General features: G+C 46.0%; 1 protein-coding gene across 1 annotated transcript; it reads left to right on the top strand.

The window, feature by feature from the left end:
- The first annotated feature begins 55 nt into the window (after positions 1–55).
- deptor (DEP domain containing MTOR-interacting protein) lies at positions 56–25,765 on the top strand. The gene is made up of 10 exons (XM_084444329.1): positions 56–384; positions 624–719; positions 2,262–2,440; positions 2,597–2,720; positions 5,884–6,062; positions 12,742–12,924; positions 13,797–13,934; positions 18,663–18,733; positions 19,049–19,153; positions 22,899–25,765. The coding sequence occupies exons 1-10, from the start codon at positions 371–373 to the stop codon at positions 23,025–23,027; spliced, it is 1,218 nt and encodes a 405-aa protein (XP_084300455.1). The 5' UTR covers positions 56–370; the 3' UTR covers positions 23,028–25,765.
- The last annotated feature ends 1,304 nt before the right edge of the window (positions 25,766–27,069 follow it).

The following is a 27,069-nucleotide window of genomic DNA, read 5'->3' as shown; positions in this document are numbered from 1 at the left end:
TCCCCCAATCTACTGTTATGTAGCTTCACCGTAGCCAAAAACGTGCCTTCGACTGTTAAAGTGGTAAAGAAAATAACTCTTGGAGTATTCTGACTGCTGTTAGCTAGCTAAAGAGAAATTACTATTTTGTTTAGCTAGTTAAATTGTACCGATGAGAAAATATATGCATGATTTCAGAAAATACATTGAAACTGTTTTTTCGAGGATATCGCTATAGGGATTTCAACTCAACGCGAGCTACCCGAAGTTAGCCGAGCCAGAGCCAGCTGGACACATCTGTCACATCTGTCGAGGTTAAGGCATTTCTGAGATGCCCGTCTCCAAGTCAGCACCAACCAATCTACAGAAACACCATTAAACAATTTATTCAATGGTGTTTGCCAGGTAAATCGTCTATCTTCTCTGCAAAATGATGTTGATTCCAGCCGTAGCTAAACATCTCTTTGATGCCAATAATATGCACATTTATCTTGCCATGAGCGAATTGCAAGTTGGTCAGTGCAGCCAACTTCTGTCAGAACGTTACTGTTCTGAAATCATCCGCCATTTAATTTCACCGTTTTTGATGGCTTCATTCATGATTTACCCGTGACATGCTTTCCCCACTCGCCTTCACGTGACAGTTGCAAAGAGATGGATGGTATCGGGAACACAATGCAAAAGAAGGCAGCGGAGCTGGAGCGCATGGCCGAGGTCCTGGTCACCGGGGAGCAGCTGAGGTAGGAGAAGCTCGTGACTGGAATCCTGCATTGCACTGTACCGTAGCTACCACTGCAGCGATCCGAACAAAGGAGTACAAGCTCCCTTTCAAACCGTTGCACAAATACAATGTCGTGCATTTGCATTGCATTGTAGTGGCCTCGGCGCAAAGCGAATAAGCGATTATTTCAGAATTTGAGGTGCTGAAATTCTTTGTTTACAATCTGAGGTTCCATGCTGTTTGTCATGAGAGAGCATCATTCACCCATTGTGCCAGAGCACATACTGTAATGGCCCATATATTGGTTACGTAAATAGCTCTACTGAAGTATCAGCGAGATAGATGTCAGACTAGCAGTTATTCACATCAGTGTTGGCGCTGTTGCGTGCAGTGCTGGCAGACTGGCAGTGCCACCTGTCATTCAGTGTGGTGGGGTGGTTTGCTGCCAGCTGGATGGTCTCCAAAGGACTGTCTGTGACCACAATCTAACCACAGTCCATGTTCATGATTGACTAAATCAACCCAGTATCCTGCCATGACCCTTCTCAATCACCACTCAACTTTGTCCCTTTCTTATCACGCGCTGTCCTTGCTACACTAAAAAAAGTGGCATTTTCAAAGATGTAAAGTAGAGGCCACGGTACATAGACCCAATTAGGAGGATACGGGTCAGAATATAGGCTCTTAGTGTTTTAATAAAAATTAATTGAGCTCCTGGGAGAAGCTTGACATGCCAGATGTTGCTGGCTAGCTGGCAGACAAGAGGCAGGGTGAGAGAGATAGATACAGAATGAGAGTGAGAGAGAGATACAGAAAGGGAGAGAGAGAGAGATTTTTGATGCTCTTTAATGAGAGAGAGAGAGAGAGCACCGGGGGAATCTGTTTCAGTGCTCTTCTACCGTCTCCACAGAGAGTACAACGACGCACGGTAGAATAGCCCAGAGTAGAACTACTTTTAGCCTTGTGATCATTTATGATCATAGTAGAATATGAACTCTCATATTGACTGCTCTCGGCCCACTGGTCTGGTGTGGTCATTACCTTGGTCTTAGCCTTAGTGAGCCTGTCCTGCCTGCCCGTCCTGTTGGTACATTTGCTAACTGGCCATAGTATTCCGAAGGAAGAGCCAGAGAAGGAAGGAGATCTAGTAGTGTGTGTGGACATTTCTGGTTATATTCGTCTGCCGAGACATTCATTCATCCACCCAGTTACGACTCTGCCACTCAGTCCTGCTCAAACCTAATTCCAGTCTAGGCTGAGCGGACCGCGCGTCCGCCCTTCCATAGATGGATCACACATTATAGACGGAACAAAACATTACAAACAGGCCTAAGCAAGTCAGTGTGAGTCATCACATTGTGACTTACAGTAGAGTAAGCTCAGTTTGAGGCCTCCTGTATGTGACATGGTGGTTGTACTTCCCCTTTGAGACGGCCTGATCAGTTAACTGAAGCACTGGGGCAAATCTAATCTAATTTCTCCCTGTTGAGTTTTCGCTGCATGCGCCAGCTATTACAAGTTTGCAACCTGGCATGACCTCTGACCTGTGTTTGCTCGCCAGGCTGCGTCTCCATGAGGCGAAGGTCATCAAGGACAGGAGGCACCACCTCAGGACCTACCCAAACTGCTTTGTGGCCAAGGAGCTCATTGATTGGCTGATAGAACACAAAGAAGCATCTGACAGGGATACAGCCATCAAGATCATGCAGAAGCTGCTGGACCAGAGCATCATCCACCATGGTAGGCCTTTCCTCTCTCTCTCTCTCTCTCTCTCTCAACCCCCCCTCCATCTCTGTCTTTCTCGGAAACTCCAACATCTGAGCTTTGACATTTTCTATCCCTATGGGAGAGGAAGGCCAGTGTAAACAAACCAGCCGTTCCTCTTTGTGTTTCCAGTGTGTGACGAACACAAGGAGTTCAAAGACCTGAAGCTGTTCTATCGCTTCCGCAAAGATGACGGCACGTTTCCCTTGGACCACGAAGCCAAGGTGTTCATGAGGGGCCAGAGGATCTACGAGAAGTATGTTAGTCTCCTCTCATATTGAACTCAATAACTGTAAAAAGAAGTATGTCAGTCTCCTCTGTTATACAGTAGAACTGTATAACAGAGGATAACAGAATAACTGTAAAAAGATAAGTACGCTAGTCTTCAATGATATATAATTCAATAACTGTAAAAAGATCTACTAAAAGTATGTTTATGTCCTCTGATATATAACTCAATAACTGTAAAAGGCTTTTTGGCTCATTAGACCAAGAAATAAGACTGACTCATAACAGCAACTGTCAGGAGAAAAAGCTTCTTTAACTTCTATCTGGGTGATTTCACTGACTCACCTCTTCCTTGTCTATTTTTAAACGTTTTTGTTTTTGTTTGTTCCAGCCGGCTTGTAGCATGGTGTTTTTTGTCAGTAGAAGCTAATTGTTCCCATAGAAACCCTTGACTCTAGCACATTTCAGCAACTCAGCCAGCTGTGTAGCCTTCATCTAGAAGCTTCTACCTCTTACAAGTTCTTTCATGTCGGAGAGGTAACATAACATAAACACCAGCATGGCACAATGAGCAGACATACTCAAGCTAAATCACTGTACAGTATGTATGTTAGGGGATTTCATACTAGACAAGGGAACGATTATAGAAATTGCAAGGTTGCATAACACGCAACATAGGAGACATCTGTGGTGTCTGTTGTCAGGTCTGTGTTTATGTTAACCACCATGGTGGACATACCCTGGTTTAGTGATAGCATCATTCACTGTTGTCATATATTTTTTGGGGAGACAAACAAAACAAATATGGCGCTTGATGCACATTGCACATAGTAGTGTGTGCCATTTGAAAAGAAAGATAGTAAAAGTAAGCTACCTGACAAGGTACGATGGTTAATATTTTTTACAACCGTTGTGGCTTTCTAGCTGAATGGAGAACCTCCTGCTCTGAAATGTCTAATATTTTGTCTCGGCCATTTGCAAAATATTGGAATTGAAATTGACTTAACCTCACTGCGTGGCTCACTGGAGCCTAAAGGTCCACGCTGTCCATCAAAGTATGAGAATCTGAGTGTCAGTTATGTCTGTGACATGTAGACATCTATGGAGTTGCATGTGGGCCTCCACAGATCTCTCCTGGGCACTGCAGTAGTCCGAAGCACAGCGAGGAGGGAAGAGCAGAAGCATTGTTTTGCCAGCTGTATCTAAGCAACAGGGACAAGTCAGCGTGGACAATGCTGTACCACCCTCACACACAAACTATTGTCTTCCTGTCCAGAGTGAAAGGCCTGGAACCTTTTAAAGCGTTCTGCACCCTGTACTGTGTAATTACTCTGCACACATGTCATGCGGTGTTCTTCGCCAGTAAACGCTCCCCTCGTTCTCAGCGAAACAACAGCTAGTCTCCGACTAGACTACTTTCCCCTCTGAAGAGGGTGTGAAGTTGACGGTGGTAAAGACGTCCTCCTCTGTTCTAGATTCTGTGTGTTGTTTGTTTCCACTTGTCTCATTGAGAGAAAAACTTTAAACGGAAGGTTTACAACACAACACAGGTTTACACATAATTAACATTCCAATGTTGTTAGCTTGGACGATTCATACAGGCCTGCTGATCCCTGGGCGGGGCTGTAAACAGACTTGTATTTAACATACTGTATGGTGGACACAGTGACCGGCTTGTCTTGTATTGCACAGAGTATTTTGGTAGCAAAATATCTTACACTGTAACACCCCGAGGAAGCCTATAGGCTGGGGTGGGAATGTTGGGCCAACTTTTCATGATCTAAGTCTTAGAATTATGATTCTTAGAAGTCACATTTCTTCATGAATTGGCGTAATAAAATCATGTTGAGATAAACTGAAAGCAATAAGGAAGATTTGAGAAGGAAATGCTCACTGGTTTAGTAGGCTATGCAGAAACAACCTAGTAGGGCCCTAAGCTCAGTGGAGTACCCAGGTCTCTGGACTAAAGCCAGCTGAAGCTGTCATGAGTACGTCATTGAAGGTCAAGGTCATTCATTATGATCTGACAGCTGAGCTACAGTACATATTTACTGTACGTTACAGAATGGCATTAGTGATTCATCACAGAGGTCAAATATTTACACAAAACCAAAGGCTAGCTGAATGGTGCCACAGTTGGTTTGCTGACTGCGATAAGGTTGTAGATTAAGATTCAGATCAGATTGAACAAGGGTGTCAGAACCGTGGTAACGTGCTGTAGGCATGGCAGAGGGAACTGGAAATGTAGGCCTCATATTCCCAGACTCATTCCAGCCTGTGAAGACTGTTGTTGTTGTTGTTGTTGTTGTTGTTGTTGTTGTGGCCTCACTCACACAGTGAATACCAATAAATATTTTACTGCTCTCTTTATCTCTTTATTATACTAGCTCTACCTCTGTGTGTGTGTGTGTGTGTGTGTGTGTGTGTGTGTGTGTGTGTGTGTGTGTGTTGTATTAAGCGTATTTCTACCCTTGTCCTCTTGTCTTATTGCACCATGAAGATGAACTTGTAAACGTGGAGATCTAACTTTGACCTCAGATAACAACATACTGTAGCTCTGTGTTGGGAATGAATGAATCAGTCCATGCTGAACATGGTTCATCTCTCTGACGATCTGGCTAGATAGTTGTAATATAATCATTTCCCTTCTATCTTCCTAAGGCTAGGCTATAGAGATACAACAATAACCAGTATAATAATGAACCACAATAAAATCTGACTAAATTAAATAAGTGATAAAATTATCACTAAAACCATGTTTGATTTCCATGCTTTGAAAAGCTCACTGTAAATACTGTCCAGTATCAACCAAAGTTAGTAACAGTCTCCAAGACATTATTTTAATGTGTAATAAGTGCATAGTGCTGCTAATTTTATTAGTGGTTTTCAATATAAAAAGGATTTCAGCGTGTGTATCAGTAGTTTTTCAACATCTTAAGCACCTTTTAACAATACTGCAATAATACTGATAACCGTGATAATTTTGGTCACTATAATCATGATGTGAAATTTTTATACCGTTTTCATACATGATCTCTACTAGGCTATAGCTGTTTTATTGTCACCAGATTGTTCAGGAAGGCTGGGCTACACGTTGTGGAAAAAGAAAGCTAGATCCCAATCAGTGTTTGGCCCATTGTTGGACATAATGTGTAAACCTTCCTGTAACAGCCGCTGCTTTGTCCCAACAGGCTGATGAACACTGAGAACACCCTGATACAGAGCAGGGAGGAGGAGGGCTTGACGTTTGAACGGACACTGGTGGCCACCGAGTTTGTGGATTGGCTGCTGCAGGAGGGCGAGATGGCGAGCAGACAGGAGGCGGAGCAGCTGGGGCGGCGACTTCTGGAACACGGAATCATCCAGCACGGTGAGCGGGGCGGAGTCTAAGGAAGACTCACTGACCTGGCGCTCGGTCCCACAGCCAGCGGAGGGTATTATAACCTGCTGGAGGGTTCTGTAACCTGCTGGAGGGTATTATAACCTGCTGGAGGGTATTATAACCTGCTGGAGGGTATTATAACCTGCTGGAGTGTATTATAACCTGCTGGAGGGTATTGTAACCTGTTGGAGGGTATTATAACCTGCTGGAGGGTATTAAAACCTGCTGGAAGGCATTATAACCTGCTGGAAGGCATTATAACCTGCTGGAGGGTATTATAACCTGCTGGAAGGCATTATAACCTGCTGGAGGGTATTATAACCTGCTGGAGGGTATTATAACCTGCTGGAGGGTATTATAACCTGTTGGAGGGTATTATAACCTGCTGGAGGGTATTATAACCTGCTGGAGGGTATTGTAACCTGCTGGAGGGTATTATAACCTGCTGGAGGGTATTGTAACCTGCTGGAGGGTATTATAACCTGCTGGAGGGTATTATAACCTGTTGGAGGGTATTATAACCTGCTGGAGGGTATTGTAACCTGCTGGAGGGTATTATAACCTGTTGGAGGGTATTGTAACCTGCTGGAGGGTATTATAACCTGCTGGAGGGTATTATAACCTGTTGGAGGGTATTATAACCTGCTGGAGGGTATTGTAACCTGCTGGAGGGTATTGTAACCTGTTGGAGGGTATTGTAACCTGCTGGAGGGCTCTGTACCTGCTTCATTCAGTCTGCTCTGTTCTCTTTACTCCCCGTTCCCCTGTCTATGTTAAAGCCTCGCCAGCGTGCAGTGAACTGCCATGCCGCTGCACTGATGAAATCGAGCAGATTCTCTATTTTTATGTGACGATACCCTCTCTGCCGTTGTATCTGTATGTGACCCTGTGGCCAGGCAGCGTTGTACGTTGTGTGTGTATTTGTGTGTGTGTGCATGCATCTGCCAGTTCCTGCCACATGATCCTGCGTATAAAGTTCTGTGGCGGCGCCTCTCCGTGAGTGACCCATGTTAGGACCGGCCAGCGCCTGCCTGACCCTGGTCCGGGAAGGTCAGCCCTGGTCCTCTGCAGCCAAGACTCCTGTTGGGAGAAGGGACAGGAGGTGGGGAGGAGGGGACAGCTCACTGCTCCAGCTGGACCGCCAGCCTGGTGGTTACATAAGACAGGACAGCTAGCGGTTAGCATCCAGGCTGGGTTTCAGTTCTCTGGCCTTTCCCCCTGAAGTGTGGGCTCCTGCACTCCCCATATGAGTTTTTGCAATCATTGGATCAGTATTTCATGGGCCAGGCAAGGCTACGGTACCACACAGTTCCCCCTCAGAGTCCATTTTAAAGACATAATCCACCCCAGCTAGCTCCGAGTTAGCTCTGTGTGCTGACATAGCTTAAATAATGAATTCAAATAAAACCAGGAGTGTTGTTGTCATTTGATAGGGGTCTGTGGCTGTTGCACGACTACAAACGTACGTGAAAAGAGTAGAGAATTGTGTATGAAATGAGCTATATAAATAAAGTTTGATTTGATTTGATTTGAGAATCAGACTGCAGCAAGACATGACACAATCGTGTATCTCTGGAGGCAATATAGTATCACCAACGAAGAAGTTCTGTTTGTTAATGGGCCGTTTTCATGGTTTATTAGGATTGAAAATTCGGAAGAAGAGAGTTCATAGGAGCACAAAGATCTTCTATGCAGTGAGGGAAGCAGGCCCTATCACTGGACCTCTGTCTCAGTTTGTGTGCTGAGATGGTACAGCCTTCTCACTGGCATCCCAATAGTACAATGTACAGAGAGTAGATAGAGTCACTATTATGCACACAGTTATACTATTATCACCCGGTTTTCATGAAAACCAATTATGGCATACGTATTGCTCTGTGTGAGACGTGTGTGTGTGTGTGTGTGTGTGTGTGTAGTCTCATGATCCAGGAAAATGACATTTGAAGAACACGGGTCTTATTTGACCATGAGCCCTGGAAACACTGCAGGATCTATTATGGTCTGTCACTCACCGCGACCTTCTGGAAACATGTCATCATGAGATAGTAGTCTATGTTCATTTGTGGGCTGGTATTAATTTGCCTTCAACACAACTTTATTGATACCAAATTAATTTGCATTCAACACAATGATATTGATCTCCAAAGGTCAATAAGCATGCCTATCCAGTAGATAACAACAGACTACTGTACACTTGAACCAACACCTGACATTATCCAAACAATTGAACACTATGCACAACTGTATACTTAAATGTTATTTAATTGCACTGCCTACATCATGGACAGTGGACACAGACATAGTCATCCATGATTGGATGGGATAAGTAAATGAGGATGATACTGCTAGACTGCTAGACTATGGATAGCATAGTAAATTGCAGTTGCAGTTTGGGAACCTTTTTTGTGGGAAGCTTTTTGTGTCGGCGCTGCTGTAAACTGGTGTGTGGAGGGAGGTGTGGAGTATCATACTGCTTGTTTTCTTATAACATTATGCTACAGCAGCCTGCAGGCTGGTTTTCTGTATGTTTTAAAAAACATTTTCTTCAAACTAATGTCTAATCTATGAACACAACGCGGGACAAGCTTTGTTTGTGGGACATCAGAGGCGTGGTCTTAAGAAATCAGGCAACCTTATTGGTTATTATTCTCTGTGTGATTGACAGGTCGGAAAGGTCTATTACCACTGATAAAATACTGACAAGCGATTATAAAAATTCCAATGTACTGTACCTGTACTTGTACACGTGGGAAATAAACTTTCTATTCTATTCCAAGCAATAGTAATGACAGAACAGACGCAAACAGCAAAGATACTAGTAGACAGGCCTACGTTTTCGATAAAGAGAACATTGCATTCAACACATTAGGGGTTACATTACAACTTGTGTCTGTGTCACTCTCTGACATCTCTGTTTTTCTCATGGAAGCGTTGTCCCTGGAATGCCCCACGTACAGTAAAAGCCTCAAGGGGTTTTAATAGAGGAAGTATTTCCCTCAGGGCTGCAGGATGACGCCTGGTGTGTTTGCTTACAATAGAAACTGACACTCGTCAAATGTAGGCCTCTCTACTACTGTCTTTGTGGTTTGCGCCCGTTCGTCATAGCAGCCTTTATAGACTCAGGCTTTATAGACTCAGTACGGACGCAGGAGAGACACGATACCCGTTCCATGCAATGCGCGTCTCTCTATCCGAGCGTTCTCTGCGGTTGGTTTCTCCTCGCGGCCATGCTCATTTCAGTCCACTCGGGTTTTCTGGGTCACACAGTCACTGAGGAGTGTTGGTGCAACTGGACTGAGTCAGGAGGCCGTCCACCTCTGGGTCAAGATCTGAGAGGCGGCAGCAGATGGCCGAGTCGCCAGCGGTCTATGGGCCGGCCTGCGCCCATCGGCTCTGCTGACCAAGAGTGTGAGAACATAGAGGAACATGCATGTGTACGGACGCACGCCCATACACACACACACGCACACACACGCGCGCGCACACACACACACGCGCACACACACACACAATCATGCCAACATACTGACACTGAGAGATACTGTACACAGACCAACACGAATGGACACATTCATTTGCACACATGCACACACACACACACACACACACACACACACACACACACACACACACACACACACAAACACACACACACACACACACCTACCCGATGCTAAGCACTCTCTTTTGGCAGCTGTAGCTGTGTTGTTTCTGTGAGTTATTTCAGTGACAGTCAGGGAGGCAGTTAATTTCTGCTTCACAGTAAAACACTCCTTTCTTTCTCTCTCTTTTTCTCCTTCTCTCTTTCCGCATGATCTCCCACCATCCTCTCTGTGAGTGAGCACAGCCGGGCCATCTGCCACACCAGGGATTAATGCCTCCTCTCCTCACCTCTCTCCTCCCCTCTTCATCTCTCTTCTCCCCTCCTCTCCTCTCTCCTCACCCCTCTCCTCCCCTCTTCATCTCTTTTCTTCTCCCCTCCTCTCTCCTCCCCTCTTCATCTCTCTTCTCTTCTCTCCTCCTCTCTTCACCCCCCCCGTCCTCTCTCCTCCCCTCCTCTACCCTCCTCTCTCCTCCCCTCCTATCCTCTCTCCTATCCTCTCTCCTGCCCTCCTGTCCTCTCTCCTACCCTCCTCTTCCCTCCTCTCTCCTCCTCTCTCCTCCCCTCCTATCCTCTCTCCTTCCCTCCTATCCTCTCTCCTACCCTCCTCTCTCCTCCTTGCCTCTCCTCTCTCCTCCCCTCCTATCCTCTCTCCTACCCTCCTCTCTCCTCCTCGCCTCTCTCTCCTCCCCTCCTATCCTCTCTCCTACCCTCCTCTCTTCTCCTCTCCCCTCCTCTCTCCTCCCCTCCTCTCCTCTCTCCACCTCTCCTCCCCTCTCTCCTCCCCTCCTCTCCTCTCCCCTCCTTTCCTCTCTCCTCTCCCCTCCTCTCCTCTCCTGCTGGTACTCATTCTCATATCAATACTTTATGTCCTTGAGAGCTACTCACTTCTGCTTTGCTTGACAGGAGGCCTTTGCTGGTAGCTGTGTGTGTCTGTGTGTGTAGTGCACACGTGTTTGTGTGTGTGTGCGTGCGTGTGCATGCATAGCCTTTGCCTGGTGTATGTTTGTGTGTGTGTGTGTGTGTGTGTGTGTGTGTGTGTGTGTGTGTGTGTGTGTGTGCGTGCGTGCATGCATAGCCTTTGCCTAGTGTATGTTTGTGTGGGTGTGTGTGTGTGTGTGTGTGTGTGTGTGTGTGTGTGTGTGTCTGTTTGTGTGTGTGCGTGCGTGCATGCGTGCATGCATGTGCATGCATAGCCTTTGCCTGGTGTATGTTTTTGTGTGTGTGTGTGTGGAGGGGGGGGGGGGTGGTAGAGTGATAGAGTAGGAAGGAGAGAGAAAAAGGGAGACAGAAACCCCATCAAAGATGTGGAGAGAGAGAGAGAGTGGCCTGTCACACCCACGCCTGCATGCCTGCATTCCTCCACTATTCACACACACACACACACACACACACACACACACACACACACATGGCACTGTGGCTGAAGTGTAGAATAATACCAGCCAAGCCTGGATGGGTCTACGCTGTTGTCGTTTGCTCTAGTAGACCTGCGTACTGCTGCATTGCTCTAGATACAGTCTGCTCCTCAAGGCTGTTCCTGTGGACGAGCTGAGGACTACAGGAACGACCCAGCCTGTAATATATTAGGAACCAAACAGGCTCAACAAAACCAGGATTTCACTCCCAGCTTTATTCAATCTCTTGAATATGTTGTCACGGTTTTCCATGACTGCATTCATAACTAAGCCACTGCAGTTGGCCAAAGTCCTCCACTGAGTCCTGTTATCGTCTCTAGGGAGGGGATGTTAGGCACACGTGGGTGAAAATGCTCTGTGGCAGCCAGGGTAGAGAGTGAAGCTGGCTACAGAGAAGTAGTCCTGGGGTAAATCAGCCAGCCAGCCAGCCAGTCAGTCAGTCTGTCAGGCTGTAGATGTCTTCCAATGGATTGAGAGTTCAGCGGTGTTCAGAGCTAGTCTTCCAGTAAAAGTGTTGGCCAGTGTTGGTCCTTGCTAAGCCTGTCTGGTACTGAGAGTGTGGCCTACTGTTTGCCAATGTCAGATTAGGATAATTAAAGGAATCTCTACACAGAGTCATTCTCTCTATTGGAGTGATTGTTAATTTAAAACCACTTCCAGTCAGCAGCATGATTACATATCATCTTTATACATCGTATTTGCTGTATATGATTACGTATCTCTATACGTCTTTGATTTACTGTATAAGATTACATATCTCTATGCATATCATCTCTATATATCTTATTTACTGTATACGGCCTGTAACCTGACACACCAGATGATTTCTGGGAAAGCTCCGTTGGAAACTGTTTGGAAAAGGGTAGGCACTGTCACAAAATACAGGCAGGTGATTGGATGAACCATCTGTCTATCACCATCTATCACAAGCTAACCGCGCCCGGTGTAGATGATAGTATTTCCTCACAGAACACCGATTGGCTGGATCATTTTCTGATCTGGCACAAACGGATTGATCGGAGCTTGTCCAGACTGATCTGCGGAGAGAAACAGAAAGATCTCTCGAGATCAGGATGGTCTCACAAGGTTATAAGGCCTGTCCCTTTTCTTTAGGCCGAGGGGGATCGCTATTAGGGCTGCTCGATTATGGCAAAAATCATAATCCCGATTATTTTGATTGATATTGAGATCACGATTATTTAACACGATTATTCATGATTTTTTTTTATTTTTTTATCAAAAGTTTTAACATTTTCTTAACATATCAAATTATACATTGACTTTGATAACAATTAATTTATTAAATGTTGACTTGCTTTTCTTTTTAACAATGTTCTTTGGATTAGATACATTTCTCCCATGGGAGACAGTATAGCTCTGCAGTGTAGGGTGCACTTGATTTGTGCAAAATCGTTTTATGGCGATTATTTTGTTTTAATGATCGTTGACAGCCCAGATCTTAATCTAGATTAAAATCCGATTAATCGAGCAGCCCTAATCGCTATACTGTAGTTCAGATGAAATCTTTGTCCATCTAATCATGTTAGATCAGAGATCACCTGACCTCAAGGAAAGGAGGCAGAAAGGTTCTATTGGTAGAGAAATCGGCCAGGTAGAGAAACGGTCTCTTCTTGTCTGTCGCCCTCAGTGACCAATAAGCACCACTTCCTGGACGGAGGTCTGCTCTACCAGTTCAGGATGAACTTCCGGCGACGGCGGCGTCTGATGGAGCTTCTGAGCGAGCGCTGCCGCACCATCCCTGAGACCCACGACAGCCCCTTCTGTCTCCGCAAGCAGAACCCTGAGGGAGGAAACACCAGCTTCCTCTCTGGTACAGACACGTACACACTCACACACACACACACACACACACACCCTGCAGGCTGTACCAATTCCACACACCCATGTCTCTACAGCCTGCCCCTGAGACAACAGAGTCTTGAGTCCAAACCACGTGCGAAAGTCCATTTCTGTGTCATCCTCTCTGTGTTGCGAGACAGAACAGTGTGGAACTCTGAGGCATTTTAATTACCTCATGATGCCTTAGACTTCAGACCCTCAGAGAACCTTGGTTCCTGGTAGAACCTCTTATTGGTGAAATGGTTGAACTCGAACCCTTGCTTGATTAAGCAGTTCTACCTAGAAGCAAAAATTTGGTTTGTAAATGTGTGTTTTTTCCCAGAGGGTACGACTGCAGGGTGTACACCTCAATTAGTCTACTTTAAAATACTTTTAAGGATTTGATCTACTGTATAATCGATCCATGGCTCCAGGTTCTAGCTGGTGATATCTAGGCAACAGTACAGGGTGCACCTTCCAGCCACCTCAGCAAGAACAGTCTGTGATGTTTGCTTTTACAGCCAGGCCAACATTTACTCTAGCTGAACGTCAGCTCTGACCTACTCTAGAGACAAGGAGGTAGGTTTTGTGCAACGTGAGCTAATCTCATTCTGTGCACACTTGTCCATGAGCCACTGTACACCGAGCCCTAATCTGGTGCAGTGTCTGCATGCAAAACCAAAAGACTTGCCATATTCAGATGTACTATTCTACAGGCTGGCGGTATTATACCTCACTCATGTTTTATATAGGTTACGAAAGGATTACATTGTATTTCATGTGGTGTTTTCTCTCTCTCTCTCTCTCTCTCTCTCTCTCTCTCTCTCTCTCTCTCTTCTTTCTCCCTCCCTCCACCCCTGGCAGTGAGTCCCACCAAGGAGATCAAGATGGTGGTGGGCGTGCGCCGGAGCAGTATGAGCAGCAGCTGTGGGAGCAGTGGGTACTACAGCAGCAGTCCCACCCTCAGCAGCAGCCCACCGGTGCTCTGCAACCCCAAATCAGGTACAGAACAGAACCCCCCCCAAAGGTTAGAGGACGTAGGGTCGACAGAGCTAGGACAGGGCTAGGAGGAGTTAGAACAGGGCTGACAAGGTTATGAGGAGCTATGACAGGGTTAGGACGAATCAGGATAGAGTTAGGAGGAGTGAGGACACAGTTGACAGGGTTAGGAGGAGTGAGGACACAGTTGACAGGGTTAGGAGGAGTGAGGACACAGTTGACAGGGTTAGGAGGAGTGAGGACACAGTTGACAGGGTTAGGAGGAGTGAGTACAGAGTTGACATTGTGAGGAGGAGTGAGGACACAGTTGAAAGGGGTTAGGAGGAGTGAGGAAACAGTTGACAGGGTTAGGAGGAGTGAGGACACAGTTGACAGGGTTAGGAGGATCTAGGACAGAGGTAACTTTTTTTTTCTCCTCAGGCCAGAAACATTTCAACAGTGAAATAGACAGCGTGTCTGTTTTTTTTACTGTGTGGCCGTGCTGCATAATGCAGTGATGTCCTACAGTGAAGACAGAAACATACTGTAGATTGTCACTCCCTGTTATAATGCCTAGCCATCATGATTTGAGGCCTATCTGCGTATGTCGACCCTGTCCAGGATCTCAGTCATGTTTTTCCCATTATGAGCCGCCGAGGGAAGAACACAATGTCTGGAAGTAGTTAGAATCTCTTCTGGGCCGCTTGCCTTACCTTAAAACAAGCACGCTTCCTTAACTCAACCCTCACCCACAACATGGGTTGAGGAGAGCGCTGAGAAGAAGTGTTGTGCGTATTCTGCTGTTGCAACAGTGTGTGTGTGTGTGTGTGTGTGTGTGTGTGTGTGTGTGTGTGTGTGTGTGTGTGTGTGTGTGACTGTGTGCGTACACAGGGGGAGTAGTCAGCTCATGAGTGGGAGTAGCTGGCAGGAAAACACGCCCTGAGGGACAGAAAGGCAGGGAGCAATGCCAGCAGGGCAGTCTGCTCTGTCTCCTCACACTGAGCCACAAGACAGAGACACACACACACACACACACACACACACACAGTCACATACAGTACACACCCATATAGGTCTACACACCAATCTCTCACACGTTAAGTACACGTAGGTTACATCACACACACACACACACACACACACACACACACACACACACACACAGGCCCCAAATGTAACCAATCACTGAATTCAGCACCATGGCAACGGAGAGAGGCTCTCAACTATGATGAGAAATAAAGAAGGACTTGTACATGAATAGATCTCTTTCATGGCATCTCTCTCAGGGTCAGGGGTCATGCTCACAAAGAATCTCTGAGAACTGCTTTCTAGGAAGACGTTTTCTAAGAAGCACTTTATGGAAGACTTTTACTGCGTAATATTGAGGGAACATTTAGCTAAGAGAAAAGGCAGGCTTGACCTTGCTTGGTATGACAGTGTGCTTCATGAATGCACTTCCTGTCTTCCTGTCTGTCTCTGGAATATGTAGAGAGTGGGTCGTATGCCCACCTCCCTTGTTCTCTGTAAAGCGCATTGTGTTGCCTCTGGGTATGAAATGCGCTATACAAATAAAGCTTTGATTGATTGATTGATTGATTGATTGATTGATTGATTGATTGATTGATTGATTGACTGTCTATGACCTCTGTGATTGGTAGATATGGGGCTAACCCATTTTCGTGTATTGGTGAGTGGTCTGGATAGGATAATACGCTAATCTAACTACATTATTGTGGGAAGTAGAAAGGGACCAGAATAGAGTTTAAATTATGTAGGGTAGATTGTAGGGTAGATTATACGCCTATTTTAACCCAATTAAATTTAATTGGGTAGTGTGCTATTTTGGACATTTAGCTATATTTGTGGTCTGCCTACTATGAACCTGAAACATATAGAGACACCACTGATCGTTCCAGTATTGAGCTAGCTGCAGTTTTTATGCAGGCTCTCAATGGGCTACAATGCAAGTCAATGGGGCACCTGTAAACCTGTGTGTTGGAAAAACAATATGATAAATGTGCTTTTCCGAGACTGGAAGCACAGGGTGTAATCTAACCAGTCCCAGTATGCTCAAATATGTTGTTTGACCGAACCTCTGGGCTATTTGAGACTAGAGAGGAGATAGAGAGTTTGAGTTATGGCTGCGGACTGATAGCGGTGACAGTCCCAAAATCATCACCACTAAGCTGCATTTTTCTTGTGGATAAAAAGCAGGGCCGCCGCTGCCACCACATTTATCTCCAGTGTTATGGGGTCGCTTCAGTTTGTTGGAGATGGACGTCCAAACAAAACACGCTCCCGGCTGGGAGGGTACCTCGTCTCCAATGGTTTGCCGTTAAATGTTTGTAAAACATGTCACTGACTGCGACGCGTTTCACCTGCAGAAGCCGTTCCCCTTGCTTTAGAAAGTTAGCCTCTCTAAAAGTCCTCTCCACATACATTTTTCTAGGCTTAGGAGCTTTTTTAACACAAAAGCGTGCTGTGAATTGCTTTGAGGCCAGCTTTTTAATTAGGAGTGAAGCTGCCACTTTTCTTAGACTCTTCTCTAAATTTGCCCATTTACTGTAGGAGCAACTTTCAGCCGTAGGGTGCTTTTGAATACAGCAACTGGTTTAGTGTGAGGAGACAGTTTATTCACTGGCTGGCTTCTCTAGTCTGCTAGCATTAGAGCAGAGATAGAGAGAGCTAAGAGGCCAGTCAGTCACTCTGCGGTCTCTATGTGGATGAAAAGAGCTTTAAATAGAGAGATGAGGAAGAGAAGTGAAGGGGCCTCTTCTGAACCGGTAGAGAAACATACAGGAAAGCTTGGACTATGGGGTTTGTTTTCATTGCGAGGAGTCGTCATTCATTCATGCTTTTGTTTTAAAAGAAGCTGCAGATTTTTCTCCTGGTACCTGAGGTCCAAACAGACCTTGATCCGGAGTGACACTGTGTCACTGTGACAGACGTCTGACAAAACCACGTCAGCCGTGCTAGTTTAGTCACAGCTGTGTGACTAAAAGCCTATGCTTAGTTATAAAACAGTAGTTTTCGTCACTATCGACTGCACTGCTTCCATGTTAGATCGCAGGCTGTTCTGTTGCAGGGTCTATTGTTGGACTAAAGTGCAGAGCCAGATTGAATAGGTCTTTACTGCAATAGAATGATTTGATGTCCTTTGCCTGCTTACATGAGGGTAGATAGGCTACAGATCTAGATGATAGAACTATCTCTCTCTCCTCCTTCTCTCTCTCTCTCTCTCTCTCTCTCTCTCTGTCGCTCTCTCTTTCCGTCTCTTTCTACATTCTCATGAGCTCCGCCCCAGCAACAGCGCATGTTTGTCTGTCCGTACGTCCATCACTACGCAAAAACCACCGGACCGATTTTCAGTGAACTCGGTGGAAGGGTGTAGCATGGGACAACGTAGAGCGGAATTTTGGAGCGGATCCGAATCACAGGGTGGGTCCACGAGCCAAACCCAAACCCGGTCGCCCCAAACACACCTCCCTTAAAGGAGTGGTAAAGGGAAAATGCATGTTTAGCCCTGTTTTAAGGTTACTTATGATCATATACAATGGTTCAGATCAAAACGTTGACAAAACTAGCACTTTTGAGAAAGTCTGATAATTGCTCTACCACCGTTTTGATCATACAATGGATGTGGGTGGGCACCGAGAAAAATCTTTCAAAAACATGTTCAACTCTCAATTTCAAAGACAAGAAGCTCACCGAGGGTGTAATTGTTGTCCGTTGGTGTTCTGACATCAAATTCGCCGCAAAGTATGAATCCTGTAGGGTTTTATTGATCATTTTATGAAATCCATTGACTTGTATTGAAGCGACCATTGTAGATGTGTAGATCAATCCACAGAGGGGATTCAGGAAGCGGAACTACTTACGGTAGCTATTGTTATTGTTTATGTTGCTAGGCTACCTAGTTTGCGGAAGTTTACACACATATGTGCTGCGACTAAATAGTTCTAGGCTAAATATTTAAAAAAGCCTTTCCAGATGAAGTAGAATCTTACTTTACGCCTCCTTAGCTCTTGATCTAACGAATGTAGCAATACCAAACATGTCCTGCTCGCATGCACATGCGCATGCACAGAGCCACATACTCTCTCTCTCTCCCTCCCTCTAACTATCTCTCTCTCTCTCTCTCTCTCTCTCTCTCTCCCCTGTATGAGACAGGGATAGAGGAATCTTTCATGTGTGATTGGCAAGCAGCTTAACCGCTAGATTTCATTAGGGGTCGCAGCCCGTCTCAGATCAGAATCAGATTACGGACTACACTACGCTACCAGACCCTTCAATTAGTCCACAGCTCATTGGATGGTTATGACTAGGCCCAACGTCCAATCACACGACGACTAGGACTGATGTGGGACGGGATGTTGAGAGTGGTGGGCGGGGCTAGTCAGGGGTCAGACAGGGTGAGGCGTCCTGGTGTCTCTGGTGATGTGGAGACGCTCAGTGTCTCATCACTGTTGAGGAGGGTGTGATGGGGCAGAAAAGCATGAATGGATTGTTTGTGACGCTGACAGTAGATGACAGGACGCTCATTTCCAGGAAATCTGATGGCTCCAGGCACCGTCACAACGTGATACGGGCTGTATGTTGCTAAAGTGTAAGTACAATATGTGTAAGTGATACTGACACTGTGATACTGATACTTTGTGTGTGTGTGTGTGTGTGTGTGTGTGTGTGTGTGTGTGTGTGTGTGTGTGTGTGTGTGTGTGTGTGTGTGTGTGTGTGTGTGTGTGTGTTCGACAGTGCTTAAGAGGCAGGTTAGTCCTGAGGAGCTGCAGACCCCAGGGGGCCCCTACATGAAGAAGACCTTCACAGTATGTGTATTACCCTGCAAACATATTCACACACGTGTCGCTGCACACACACACTCACCACTGAACTGACGCCTTTGTACTGCCGAACGCAAACATGTCTACAGAGTATGTTCACCATAGCTACAGCAACAAAAAAGATGTCAGCCGTATCCTTTTACGATGTAGAACTGGCTCAGGCTCGGGCTCGGGATGACACCTGCTTCTCGTCTGGTAGAGGACGCCACACAGTTTCAGCTACACACGAGCTTCACACTTTCAGAACGAGCGGGATATGTGACAGCTAACGGGCGCGTTTGTTTCGTCTCTCCCCACCAGATCGTGGGGGACGCGGTGGGCTGGGGCTTCGTGGTGCGGGGCAGCAGGCCCTGTCACATCCAGGCCGTGGACCCCAGCGGACCCGCAGCCGCGGCCGGCATGAAGGTAAGACCCAGGGAGGAGAGAGGGAGAGGGGAGGAGAGAGGGAGAAGGGAGGAGTGGGGAGGAGAGAGGGAGAAGGGAGGAGAGAGGGAGAAGTGGGGAGGAGAGAGAGGGAGAAGGGAGGAGAGGGGAGGAGAGAGGGAGAAGGGAGGAGAGGGGAGGAGAGAGGGAGGCAACGGAGGGGCGTGATTCCGACATTCGAGGACGTGAGCGTGAGTAAAAAAAAATTAAAAAAGAGGAAGCTGCTGTCGGAAAATGGATCCCTTCTGCTTTTGTTGACGGTTTAGGTCCTCTTCCCCGCTTCCACATTTACTCACCCGAGCTGCAGTACTATACGTTCCCGGCTCGAGACGCAGATCTAGAGAGTTAAGCTGCGTCCGTCGCGAGTGGGAATAACAGTCGCACCACATCCGGTGCCCGGCGGAGCGCGCGGTACTCCGCAGGCTGTCGGGACACGCCTCGTCAAACGGACCGTAGCCATCGACGCGGCCGTCGGGACGCCTCCCCCGTTCCGTAACGCCTCCCCCGTTCCGTAACGCCCCCCCCCCCCCCCCCCCTTTAATTAACGCTCCTTGCCCACGGCTGTGCCGCACGGCACGTCGGTCCGGCTGGCCAGGCGGAGTGCTCGGGTATTTAAAGGCGCGGGGCCGTTCAGACCGGTTCCATCCTGTCTAGGGAGGTCCACCTTACTCTCAGCATTACACCAGACTGAAGAGTGAGCAGGCCTGTAGCCCCCATCCAGACCCCGGCTGGACACGATGCCGAGGGTCTTGAGAAGGCAAACCAGGACCCGTTCTGAGTTTGACATAACCTTCAACACCCAAATAACAGAAAGGGTGGCTTGGGGGTTTTGGAGTTCGAGCATGACTCAGAGCTCTAATGCACTTTTTCCCCTTCTCATCGTAACCACACATGGTTTTAATACAACCAGCTGCTTTTATCCATATTTCCTCTTCTGCATCCACCTGAGAGAGGAAGTCTGTTAAGCCACAGTGTAATAACGAGGGTTAGTCCCATCTGCAGAAGAGCCCAGATTTATCACGGTTCTTTACAAAGCACTGTTCATTTTGAGTGTGTGTGTGCAGTCTCACAAGAAGGGAGTTAACAGATTCTCTTTCTTGGAAGGACTCGAAAATGTGTGTGTGTGTGCACGTATGTGTGTGTGTGTGTGTGTGCGTGCGTGTGTGTGTGTGTGTGTGTGTGTGTGTGTGTGTGTGTGTGTGTGTGTGAGCATTTCCAAATATTAAGAAATGTGCCTCGAAAGTTGAAAGTGCCAGTGACAGACAGACAGTGGGGGGGGGCTGAGGGGCCCCAGCTGGACCGGAGCCAAGAACAACATGGCTGGACTGGGGTTGGAGGGGAGGGGTGATGTCATTGGTGTGAGGTTCTGGAATTCCTCCACCATACAGTATGGGATAATGGGTATGGAATCAATTCTGTAATGTATATGTGTGTGTGTGTGTGTGTGTGTGTCTGTGTGTGTGTGTGTGTGTGTGTGTGTGTGTGTGTGTGTGTGTGTGTGTATGTGTATGTGTGTGTGTGTGCGTGTGTGTGTGTGTGTGTGTGTGTGTGTGTGTGTGCGTTGGTGTGTGTGTTGTAAGATTTTACTCCCTTTGTGAAAAGTTTACACCCACCTTAATTTAAATATACACCATTAAAGGAAAATGCTTGTTTTTGACAACCTGGACCTTATTTACGACATATTATAAGACGTTTGACTCACCGAGATCACTTTGGTGTAGTTCTGAGGCCTGTAGAATAAATTTAAAATCCAGCGCGAGCCAGTATATCCATGTAATGGCGGTGGTGGGGGCACTGAGAATGCAGTTTCTAGTTGCTAGTTGTGCTTACATAGAGCATAACTGTTGTGGTTTTCACATGCCATGATCTTTCGAAACGTCTTTCGAAACGAAATAGCTTCCTCACTTGCTCCAGCACGCATTCGCACAGCGCGCAATCGTTGCTCCAGCACGCTGTGCGCATGCGTGCTGGAGCAAGTGAGGAAGCTATTTCGTGTCTAAAGACGTTTCTAAAGATCATATTACAGAGGCAAGTGAAATACCACAACAGGCCTATGCTCTATGTAAGCACAACTAGCGATTCATCAAGACAGATTGATGAAAACAACCGTTTCGCGGCAGAAAATAGATTTTTAGAAACTGCATTCTCAGTGCCCCCACCACCGCCATTACATGGATATACTGGCTCGCGCTGGATTTTCAATTTCTTCTACAGGCCTCCAAACTACACCAAAGTGATCTCGGTGAGTCAAACGTCTTATAATAAGTCGTACATAAGGTCCAGGTTGTCAAAAACGAGCATTGTCCTTTAAGGGAGCAAATCTGAGGTTTGAAATATAAAAAGGGGTTGACACTGGTGAGTGTAGACTTACTGTACAGTTTCCCATAGGAAGAACGACAAATCACTTCTAGGTTACACAACCGTCAGTTTAAATGAGTAATACACCTTAAGCCCTGTAAGGTTATTTACGATCAAATTGTGCTTTCTTGAGATATTAGTCCTCATTGCTCATGTCACAGCTAAATACGCAAGTGCAACGTACAGGTCCATTGTATTTCTTGTAATCACTTGTCCTTACAGTGTCTTATCAGCACTAATCAGTTCCTCGTTCCAGTCCTAGGTATGCAGTTAGACATCCAAAGGTGCATTCAAAGGTGCCAGACTAGGACGTCGGTTGACGAGAAGCATTAATTAATACATTCTAAATTTATTTTACCAGTTCAATAGCTGAGATGGCGTTCCACAACGAAAGAGGACGAGGGCCGCATCCGAAGTCTCTCAGAATCTTCTATTCCTTTCTTTCCTCCTACAGTACTCTATCAGTCAGAGAAGAGCTCTTAAACGGTAGTGTTTGCTGGTAGTGGCAGAGTAGAACGTCCACCTTTGACCTCCGTTCTAGGTGAAAGCTCACAGCCAAGCAGGACCTGGGCTTGAGCCTGCCTGACTGGGCCTCTCCAGGCCTCACGTCTGTTGGTCCCGCATGCACGCCTCCCTCGCTTGTAATTTAGGACAAAAGGGATTTTTGTACTCATCTTCCACATACCATAGTTTCAAAAGCAGTCTGGAAGGCTGACTGTGAGTTGTCAGCTACTACAGTTAGAAATACTCCTATTCACTTACAGGAGAACTGTAGTCGAAGTGACCTATCCCTCAAAATCAAACTCATGTATAATTATAAATCGGCTACTACAATAAATCACTACTATACTATACTATACTAATATAAATCAGCTACTACTAATGTGAAACAGAGAACATGGTAGAATTGATCCAAACCACACCCACTTTTATGCATGTGTTACTTTAAAGCGTGTGTACTTGCCTCACGTGTGTGTGTGTGTGTGTGTGTGTGTGTGTGTGTGTGTGTGTTCATGCACATGCCAGAGAGAGATTGAGGGAGCCTACTGAACCACAGACGATCACAACCATGTTGCAACAGCAGCTCTAGCACAGGAAGTATGCGCTAGGCTAGGGCCCCATCTGATTACTCATTAAAATACATCCCTGTTCTGGCACGACATGATGAGTGTAATCAAATCAATAGACATTTGGCTTAGACCGATCCCTGTAAGTGTTAGATCAGTGATTACTTCTAGATGGGGAGAGAGTAAATCCAAAGCACATGGCAAGTGACAGGTGAGGACATGAATGTTCTACGACAATTAAAACCCTGTTGTTTTGCTATTATTCTGCAGTGCTCGCTAAAGTTCTGCTGTTCTCTCTCCAGGTTTGTCAGTTCGTGGTTTCGGTCAACGGTCTGAACGTGCTGTCTCTGGACTACCGGACCGTCAGCAACCTGATCCTGACCGGGCCCAGGACCGTGGTCATGGAGGTGATGGAGGAGGGGGAGTACTGAGGAGAACCAGGCATCACGCACACGCATACGCACGCGCAGGAGGCGATTGTGAAACAGAGAACTGGATGGATCGCAACTGCCCTCTCTTCCCCTCAGAACTCACACTATCAGACCCTGCCTCGCCTCCTGCCTGCCGCCTTGGCAACACCACAACACTGCCACCTGCTGGGCACTGGGGGAAAAGGGCCGAGCAGAGGAGAGTGACGTTACTGAGCCAGATCTAATCGCACAGTCTGACTGCCTCGTAGCTTCGCCTGTCTCTTTGACTCGCAGATAAAACATGGTAGAAGCTCACCGAAACTGATCCCATAGAGAGGGGTTCTAATCTCAAGGACGTTCTCTGTCCATAACAGTACCCCCCCCCCCACACCAACAGATGTGTGTGCATATGTACATACCCACTAGGGGGCAGTCTAGCTTTGTGTGGCGCTCTCAGGCTGGGGACCGGGAGTTGTGTCGCGAAGGCTAGCGAACGGGGACCTGGAGGGTTGGAGGCCCTGACATCTTGATCTCCATCTTGAGATAAGTGGAGAATTGACTGTCATACTCAAACATGTAGCAGCAAGCGACTGTTCAAATCCCACTACTTTATAAGTAATGCCAAACTCTCCCTGAGGCGGTAGGCGAGCCCAACCTCCATCAGAGGGGGAGAGTGACACTGATTATCGAGCAGCTAGCTTCAGCGTAACTCACTAGGGTTTTCATAGTGTTTGTGTTGATTACAGTGGAGCCTTCATTCAGAAATGTCCTCTAATCTACTTTACAACACAGCTATTCCATCCTAGGCCTAATTATATATCCAATATTGTGGCTATGATTAGGGCTATGCTATCTAATAGATGTTTTTTTCAGAACTTAAATGACAGCAAACTTTACACAGTGATGGTTGTTAACTTACCACCTAAGCCACCGTTTGAGTTGTTAGTCTGTTTGGTACAGTTAGTGATCATCCATCAATCATGACCATTTAGGCTAAAAAGTCGCCAAGGCGCTTATCTTCATGTTAGCAGGTCTATCGGGTCTCTTTAGTAGTGCTAAATGATGCTATAATACACCAGATCATCCACTATATTGAAAAGTGGTATACAATATTAGAATTATATGAGCATATTAACACTTAACCTACATTTCAATTCAGTTTCAGATGTAGTTTTTAGTGTGGCTTAGGCTTTTATATAAGCTGCTACGGATCAGTTCTGCTGCTTGCAGTTCAAAGCTTAATATTAATATGACATTGTACTGTATCGTTCTGTGACCCCTCGAGATTGTGAGAATCCTGCCCTACCCCTTCTCTATCAGAAGATACAGGATTTATTCGAGTAGCTTTGCATTTATTGTAGAATTCTGCTTACTAACAGGGTTATCTAGTACAGTAGTTGACTATATGATATAAACCAACATCTGCTGTATCTATAGAGACTATAACAATTGTGAATGTCACCTGTGTTTTATCAAGATATAACTTGGATATAGTAGCCTATAATATACGACCATTAAAAGAATAGCAGTCACGCCTGTTATGTACATAGGCCTTGATGTTCAAGTATGTCTTCTTGATCCTTTGTGTTTGATATCACATTAAACCCAACGATCATAGGCCAGCCTGTTTGTTGGCTGTGACCACGCCATGTCCGGTTGTATGTAAGCTTGCCCACTCCTAGTGTGCTTAAATGTTTAAAGCAGTGAAATGCATGATTTGTAGAGAGTACAAACAATATGTGTAGTGTTAGATTACAATCAAGACTATTTGTTGAGTCAATGACTGTTATATAGTAGCAGCTCTGTGCTCTAACAAGGTGAATGATTGCATGAGGTGTTAGTGGTTTCCACTTGTTTGTTGGTGTAGGTTATGACGATTATCATAAGACTGTTGGTTTACTGTGTATTTTACAGAGGTGTGTGCAGTATGCAGATTGAGATTACAAAATTATATTTAGTCTTTAATTTAAAAGTCTTAATCTCTGTTTAGGAAACGGGTTACAAGTTACTGAGCTGTTTTTCTGTTTAAGGAAGAATATCCAGTGTCCCAAACCAACCCCTTGCCCCTAACTCTAGGCCCTTGTGTAGATCTGAAAGATCCGAGTGGATGTTTAGCTATGTGGTGCATAACTGGAAGACAAGCTAGAACTATCACCTATCCTAGTATCTTATATCTAGACAAGGGACTAGATTAAGACTCTTTATACTAATCTGAATACGGGGCTCACAGTGGATACAGTATGTGTCTCCTAATTGGGACTCATGGTTCATGGTAGCTCACTGTGCCATGTGCAGCTCCGCAATATAAGCTAGAAACATTTGCCTTAAGAACTTTGATTTTGCTGCTAATCCTCTCATTGGGTGGTGGTTTGATTCTCTTTGTTCCATCTGCAGAATTCTGCACTATACCTGCTCCTGTTATATCACTAACTCTGTGCTCATCTTCTGAAGTGATCATCGTGTCCTTTGTTCTTGACAATCAGTGTTTTTTTTTCCATATGCAACATTATAGCACAACTGTGGGACAGTTAGGATCTGTCTCATGCCCCCTGCTTCTTTTGATGATTGATACTGATGTTTATTGGTTTGAGGTTGTTCTACTAATCAATCAGCCAGCTGATGTAAAGGGATTGATCCACCTCACAGCCCTATGCTATAGCACTTAGCCACATGTCAGGGAGTGAACGTCTGGGCAGAAAAAGGAAGCTCACGGTACCACTTCTGTATTTTGCAATGCAGCTTACCAAGTGATTCTTGTCAAATGTACGTTTTGTGTGTTTAATAAAGACACTGATTTGATTCAAACTCAACGTTCTCCTCTGTTGACAGTTTTAAACACCACACAGCAGAACAGCCTCTCAGAAAGCTGTCTATATCGCCCTCTGACAGGGAATATGTTAAATCGATTATGATGCAGTCATTTTAGGCCACCTTCTTCCTTGCCATTTGGATACTGTGTATATTAGAACATTATCATATAATGGTCATCCGCTGCCCCTTTGTGGAGAGAAGAAGCCGGGACTGTTCTCATGTTTTGTCAGCAGAGAGCAGCATAGATCAGTATTTCTGAGGAGACTGCTGGTGATTGCATCAGTGGTTGAAATAAGGCAGGAGTGAGTGTGATGGCTCACACATCTATTGAACCAACAGACCGTTATCTACATCACGGTGGTACTGCTTTGAAGATGTGGATATTCAAAACCTGAATCTGTATCTGCTGACTGGGACCCAACCTGTGGTGTTCACCAGGATCTGCTGAACCTTCCCAGGGCTGAGAGGGGGGGGGGGATTGGCATTGCCCACCTGGCTGGCATTGCCCACCCAAAATACAATGTTGCCATCCCATTGATTGCCACTCAATGTATTCCAACTGGCCCTGTTCCCAGCTCCAGCATCGACTCTGCAGCAGCACAGAGGTGTGGCTGGCAAACAGTCAATCAGTCAAGTGTAGTTTTTTTAGTCGTTTTAGTTAGTTAGTTAGTTAGTTAGTTAGTTAGTTAGTTAGAAAAACCCTCTGGATGTGTTTCTCTGTTACTCTCTCTGGATACTAATCTGTGTGTGTGTGTGGGGGGGGGGGGGGGGGTGGGGGTGGGGGGGGGGGGTAGGTGTGGGTGTGTGTGTGTGCGTGTCTCACCTCTCCCACCTGGCGTGACTGACAGCTGAGTGATTGATGGGCTTTATCAGGAAAGAGCATCTCATCCATCCATCCTCCCTCTCTCCTCCTCCCCTCCCCATCTCCTCTCCTCCTCCCTCCCCATCTCCTCTTCTCCTCCCCCTCTCCTCTCATCACTCCTAACTGATACATAAACATAAATTAGTATTTGTCGCATACACACAGAAGGAAGGATGGTTCTGTTTTAGGGAGACTGCGCTGCCAAATATAGATTTAAACGATTTGCCTTGGGCGTTCATTGGATATTCAGAATGCAGTGTCCTATTTCACTGAATTGAAATAATAAATACTTAGATTCACTGTCTCTGATGTAGCTCTATTAAAGCAGTTGGTTTGGCTGATGTTTACGGCGGGTCTGGGTGCTTTGCAAATGAAATACTGCACGGCCTA

Source organism: Borostomias antarcticus, assembly GCF_949987555.1.
Source record: "Borostomias antarcticus genome assembly, chromosome: 10".
Classification (NCBI taxonomy): domain Eukaryota; kingdom Metazoa; phylum Chordata; class Actinopteri; order Stomiiformes; family Stomiidae; genus Borostomias; species Borostomias antarcticus.
The sequence above is the reverse complement of the archived record's forward strand: the minus strand, read 5'-3'. Positions and strand labels throughout refer to the sequence as shown.